The sequence below is a fragment of the Vanellus vanellus genome (genome assembly GCF_965231255.1).
Source record: "Vanellus vanellus genome assembly, contig: HAP1_SCAFFOLD_76, whole genome shotgun sequence".
NCBI lineage: Eukaryota > Metazoa > Chordata > Aves > Charadriiformes > Charadriidae > Vanellus > Vanellus vanellus.
The window spans coordinates 554915-561731 of NW_028127111.1; the positions used below are offsets into that span (position 1 = coordinate 554915).

General features: G+C 52.8%; 1 protein-coding gene across 1 annotated transcript; it reads left to right on the top strand.

Annotated features, from left to right (window-relative positions):
• Positions 1-4503: 4503 nt before the first annotated feature.
• On the top strand, positions 4504-5439 carry LOC309685496 (olfactory receptor 14J1-like; the record flags this gene model as incomplete). The annotated part of the gene is made up of 1 exon (XM_082501258.1): positions 4504-5439. The coding sequence occupies one exon, from the start codon at positions 4504-4506 to the stop codon at positions 5437-5439; it is 936 nt and encodes a 311-aa protein (XP_082357384.1).
• Positions 5440-6817: the final 1378 nt, after the last annotated feature.

Sequence of the window (6817 nt, forward strand, 5' to 3'; positions counted from 1 at the left end):
AAGATGATCAACGGTCTGGAGCAGCTCTCCTATGAGGACAGGCTAAGAGAGTTGGGGTTGTTCAGCCTGGAGAAGAGCAGGCTCCGGGGAGACCTTATAGCCCCTTCCAGTACCTAAAGGGTGCCTACAGGGGAGCTGAGGAAGGACTTTATACTAGGGCATGTAGTGATAGGATGAGGGGGAATGGCTTTTAACTGGAAGTGGGTGGATTTAGGTTAAATATTAGGAAGAAATTTTTGACTTTAAGGGTGGTAAGGCACTGGCGGAGGTTGCCCAGAGAAGTTGTTGAGGTCCCATCCCTGGAGGTGTTTAAGGCCAGGCTGGATGGGGCTTTGAGCAAATTGGTCTAGTGGGAGGTGTCCCTGCCTATGGCAGGGGGGTTGAAACTTGATGATCTTCAAGGCCCCTTCCAACCTAAAGCATTCTATAAAACAAGAAGTGCTTTTTTAAGTACATTAATAGCAAGAGGAGGTCTAAAGAAAACGTTGGACCGATAGTTGTTGAAGGTGGTCAACTGACTGATAGGGATGAAGAAAAAGCAGCAGTGTGCAATGCTTTTTTTTTGCCTCACTCGTTAATCATGCATCTAGAGCTTGGGCTGCCCGGTCCCCTGAATCGGAGGACCACGAGTGTGGAAACAAAGACTTTCCATTTGTGGGACGGAAATTGTCAGAGAACAGCTGTATCAGCTGAATGTTCACAAGTCCATGGGGCCTGATGGGGTTCATCCCAGGGTATTGAAGGAGCTGCTGGATGTGCTGGCAAGACCTCCCACAATTTCTCTGGGCAACCTGTTCCAGTGCCTTATCACTCTCAAAGTGAAAAATTTCTCCCTAAAAACTAATCTAAATCTACCTTCTTCCAGTGTGAAGCCATTCCCCCTCATCCTATCATGTCCTGCCTAATTAATAAATCAGAGCAGATACACTGGACCTCAGCCAAGCACCAGAACCACGTTCAGATGTGTAACAAAGAAAGGCAGTACCAAGTGCCCAAGGTCCCATGCAAGGCAGAGGTTTTGTTCCGAGCATGCAGGGGTGGATGGCAGATGGCAATGGAAAGAGGAAATGAGGTGATCCGAAGGAGAGCAAACCCTCAGGACCAGAGAGAAGCAGGGCTGGGCTGTGCAGCCCTGGCAGGAGAGGGCTTTGCTCTCTGGGACGTCTCTGAAGCCCTGCAGGGCCTGTGGTGCAGGGGAAGCTGATCTCCAGGAAGGACGCAGTGCTTTGGAAAATGTCCTCAGCAATGGTGATCCAACAACACTGGGAAAATCATTTCTCTGTTTCTTGATTGCATCAAAAAGGGGTGACTAAAAGGCTGTGGGAGAAGCACTGCCGACATCTACTGGATGGAGATGGAACAGGACTGGCTTCACTGCAGCTGCCTCAAAAAAAGCACTGAATGTCCCAGAGGTTCTCTTGGGGTGTGTTACACGGCTGCTCTGAATGCCGATCGTGTTCCTGCAGGTCTTGTGCTGTCCCTGCTGGCTGCATGTGGCTGTGCAGGAGAGCCCTGGCACCTCCCGTAGCACACAGGGTGTAGGTCACCTTCCAATGGCGCAGCTGCCCTGAATGAGGTTGGGCACTGTAGGGGTGTCTGTGAGAAACGGGCCATGGGTGCCAAAGGAGATGAGGTAAAGACAGCTGGTGGAGGAGAGAGAGTGTCACCACCATGCCCCACCAGCCTCAAAATGATGACTCCAGACACTGCCCTGTCCCTCTTAATATTTCCATCAGTTACGAGCACGTGTCTTAGACCACCTCTGGCACCTCATGTGTCACCTGTGCTTTGCATGGGTACAGGAGGTACAGGAGACTCCTGCCTTTCACTGCCTGGGTGTGCTGTCTCCTAGTGGGGCAAGAAGAGGGGATTCTTGGACATAACTCTGTCTCCGAAAGGGGAAATGGCACTGCAGGGAAGAAGTTTCTCTGCCCAGCAGAGGGAGAAAAGATCAGTGATGACTTCAGCTTGTTTCCCAGGTGGTTCCCCTGGAGCCCCAGGGACATCTCTGAGGGAGCCCAGAGGGGACAGAGGCAGTGCCACCGTGGGCTGGTCCTCTGCTTCTGAGCTGCGCCGGGCTGCTGGGCCGGAGGGAGCTTCTGGCAAGCGGGCAGCGCTGCAGAGAGACAGCTCTGCCCAGAAGCAGGACTGAGGGCAGTGCCTACAGGCAGTGAGGGAAGAGAAGAGAAGAGAAGAGAAGAGAAGAGAAGAGAAGAGAAGAGAAGAGAAGAGAAGAGAAGAGAAGAGAAGAGAAGAGAAGAGAAGAGAAGAGAAGAGAAGAGAAGAGAAGAGAAGAGAAGAGAAGAGAAGAGAAGAGAAAGAGAAGAGAAGAGAAGAGAAGAGAAGAGAAGAGAAGAGAAGAGAAGAGAAGAGAAGAGAAGAGGAGACGTAAAGGCAGTCTGGGGTGGGAGGACAGGAGAGAGCTCACCGGGGGAGAAACCTTCGCAGCCTTTCACATGGTAAGTCTCTGGCTGTGGGGCAATGCAGATGAGTTCCTGGCAGTGTCTCCTAGAGCTGGCACATGCCATGGCTGATAGGAGCTGTCAGGACGGCTCTCCTTGCTTGTCTGGTGTGGAGCAGGAGGATGTGCTTCAGAGCATGGATGTCCTGCTGCACCTTCAGAGAGACAATGACGGACAGCTGCCTTCTCCCAGGGATGGCTCCGGGGTTTGCAGATCGGTTTGCAGGCAGGGGTGGGCAGGGCTGTCCTTGCCAGCAGGGTCCCCGCACCTTGGGGGCTGTGTGCTGGGGCAGGGACTCTGCCAGGTTCAGCTCTGCGCCTGCCCAGGGAGCTCCCACGGCGCTGTAGGGAGAAGCTGTGGGTGGAAGGAGTGACCCCAGCATGGTAGGGTAGGGATGAGCAGGTCAGGGCATGGTGCTTCTGCTCTCAAGAGAGTGCAGCAGCACAGGTGAGCTCTACCTCATGATATTTTTCGGAGGACCTCTTCAGCAGCACACCAACTCAGCAACATCTTCCCGTTAGCAGCCACATCAGGTTCGCTGTGAACTGGTCTTTAGCCCCCACACACTCAGAGATGCCCCTGGGCAGTGCCCCGTCCCTGGAGGTGTTGGCAGGCAGAGGTGGGCGCACAGCAGTGGGATGGGGTTTGTGAGCCCTGAGCAGGAGTTGAGCCGGGGACAGGGGGACAGCTGCCGGCAGCAGAGACACGGGCAGGGAGTGAGAGGGAGCTGCTGCCTGAAACACTGGCGAGGGGCATGTGGTCCCGTCCGTGCTGTCCCTGCAGCACAGACACCTTCCCTTGGGCAGCTCCTGCCTGGTCTCCATTCCCAGCCGGGGCACAGCTCTGCCCTCCAGCCCACGGGGTCTTGGGCACGCATTGACCCTGCAGCAGCCAGAGCCCAGCAAAGGACGAACCCCGGATTGCCGTCTGCCTAGCATGTCCCTCCTCCCTTGTCAGGAGAGTTGTGGCATTTCACTGCCGTCCCCTCCTGCCTGAGCTGCCCTTGTTCTCACCGTTGGATAAACTGAGGATAAACTGAGTCAGTGCGGGGGGTGGGGGTTGCGGGTGGCAGATTCAGCTCCCGTTCAGATGCCAACCCTTTGGGTCCTGCTCTGCACTCGTGTCTGTGGGAGCAATGTGCCCAGGTCTCCTCCAGGCAACTTCAGGGCATTAACTATTTCCCTGAGGAGTCCTGTGGGGCTGCAGGGTGCTCTCCAGAAGGGCACAGTTCTCCCATAGTATCTCTGTGCTCCCTCGGATCCACATGGAGAAGACATCTTGGTGCTCAGGCCATGGAAATGCTGCTGGGCAGCTGTACGTGGGTGGCTGCAGTGATCCCTCCTAGTCCCAGTCCGGGAGGGGAGAGATGAGAAAAGGCAATGAGCCTGTATATCTGCCCTTTGAACCTGCATTCCTCTCTTCTCCGCAGTGTCCTGCTTCTTTTGATGGCAACACCTGAGAGGGATCCTCCTCCAGCTGCAAGCTGCCAGCACAGGGCAGTGGTAAAGGGGACTGATGGGCAGAGCTGCTCTCCTCTCTCTGCACTAAGGGACTCTCCCTTTGCCTCTCAGGACCCACAAGACTTCACCTGGAGTGCATTAGAAATGTCAGGGATTTCAGCCATCCCAAACCGCTCCGAAATGTGGCAGGTACAACCAGAACAAAACAGAGAAAACAAAATCCCCTCTCCTCTGCTGTGCAGTTGGGCAAATTGCCGACAACAACACTGAAAAGCTCTTTGATATAACACAATTACATTTAATTGGAGATAGCCCTGCCGTCCTAGTTCCCTCTTGCTGCACAGCAAGGAGGACTCCTCCGGAGCCCATTACCCTGCTCCCAGTGGCAGCCTCAGCCAGCAAAAGCCGGAGCTCAAGTGAGGGAGCTGCAGACAGGTGCTCCTGAAAAGAGGGTCTGAATGTGGGGCTGCAAAGACATATGCAATCCATCTTGCCGGGAGAAGTCTGCTCTGACTTAGTACTGTCTTTTCCTCCTTAACAGATAGTCACAGTTAAGAATAAGAGATACCCAGAGGCAGGAAATGTCCAACAACAGCTCCATCACACAGTTCCTCCTCCTGGCATTCACAGACACACGAGAGCTGCAGCTCTTGACCTTCGGGCTCTTCCTGGGCATCTACCTGGCTGCCCTCCTGGGAAACGGCCTCATCATCACCGCCATCGCCTGCGACCACCGCCTCCACACTCCCATGTACTTCTTCCTCCTCAACCTCTCTGTTCTTGACCTGGGCTGCATCTCCACCACCGTCCCCAAAGCCATGGCCAATTCCCTCTGGGACACCAGGGACATTTCCTATGCAGGATGTGCTGCACAGGTCTTTTTTTTTTCCTTCTTGTTTGGTGCAGATTTTTCTCTTCTCACAGCCATGGCCTATGACCGCTACGTTGCCATCTGCCAACCCCTGCACTACGGGACCCTCCTGGGCAGCAGAGCTTGTGTCCGCATGGCAGCAGCTGCCTGGGGCAGTGGTTTTCTCAATTCTCTTCTGCACACGGCCAATACATTTTCACTCCCCCTCTGCCAGGGCAATGCCATGCACCAGTTCTTCTGTGAAATCCCCCACATCCTCAAGCTCTCCTGCTCACACTCCTACCTCAGGGAAGTTGGGCTGATTGTGGTTAGTGCCTGTCTCTTCTTTGCGTGTTTTGTTTTTATTGTGGTGTCCTACGTGCACATATTGAGGGCTGTGCTGACGGTCCCCTCTGAGCAGGGACGGCACAAAGCCTTTTCCACATGCTTCCCTCACCTGGCCGTGGTCTCCCTCTTTATCAGCACTGCCATGTTTGCCTACATGAAGCCCCCCTCCATCTCCTCATCATCCCTGGACCTGGTGGTGGCAGTGTTGTACTCGGTGGTGCCCCCAGCAGTGAACCCCCTCCTCTACAGCATGAGGAACCAGGAGCTCAAAGAAGCATTGAAGAAAGGAGTTCAATGGGTTCACCTTCAGCAGCAGTAAGCTGCCCATGTCTCCTCACAGGCTGTCCCTACTGTGCTGGATAATAGTGAGGCCTTCGGTAAATGTGTCATCACAGCATCAGAACTGCCTTCCTGAGGAGCATCTCCGTAATAACAGGGCAGCTCTCTCTTTTGCAGGAAAATTGACATAAACTAGGAAAATGAAATGTAAAATGTCATTGTAATTGAAGCAACCAAGGACACCTGCTGCTGCTCAAGTCCTCTGTACTGCCCCAACCCTATTTAATAATTTACCTAATATGAAAATAGAGAAAGAGTAACTAGACATGATTTATCTATGATTCAGTTAAGGAACTACCACCAGACAATGTAGCATTGTTGAGAAGCAGGGGATTCCTGTCAAGAGAGTGATGAACTGTAGGGCGGGTCAGCGAACCCAGAAAACCTCTTGGAACTGCCAAGATCAGAGAAGTGGTAAAAGGTAATTCTGCCAGGGGGAGATCGCGACCACTGACTCACTGACCACCTACCCAAATGATACCACCTACTCAAAAGAGAACAATGGAAGAAGAAGACAGAGTCTGTGCACTAATTTACATGGGAAGCAAAGAAATCTCAACCAATCCTTGAAGAGAATAACAATGAGTAACTGTGAATATATATATGAATTGTTTGAATATGTAAACATCAATGCATAGAAGTGGAGTCTTTTGAAGCTAATTTGTGCTCCCGTTTTGGGCTGAGCACCCCATTTCTGCGCATTAATGGAATAAACTTGGAAATACCTCTGCTCTGTGTGTTATTGGCTTGCACACCGTGTAATAAACCCAGATTTGGGATATCAGGAGGGTGTCATACTGAAGTGAAATAGATCTAGTTTTGTCATTGAGGCAGCAGCAGAAGGATGTGCAGTTCCGTGCAATGACATGGAGCTAAGTAGAGGATTCAAATGAGTCTATGGGATGAGACATCTTTGGCATCTGAGGAGCATTAGGAGGGCTTTGGAAGAAGCCGCACAGGTTATGGGGAACTCACAGCCATTAGGAAAACCTCAGAAAACGACAGCCTTGTGTTTGAAGAAATAGTGAAGACAGAGTCATCAGTAGAGCTTGGGACAGCATGGGGTCAGAGTGGGGTGGGGAAGCAGGGGTTGGCATCTGCATCTGTTCTGATGGGGCTGGGACCCCCCAACAGAACTGAAATCCTTGTCCTTTTGACTACGGCTGCGGTCTCTTCCACTGAGGCCCCTGAGAGCACTCCAGTTCCTTACATCAATGGGGCCTTGTTGCCTCCACCCCACCCTCCAGAGGGCCTGAGAGGTGTCCTACCACTGTCTTGCCCTTGGCATCACACACCCCTTCATCTCACTGCTCCCAGGAAGAGCCCTGAGCTTCCCGTGTGGGAAAGGATCCCCATTC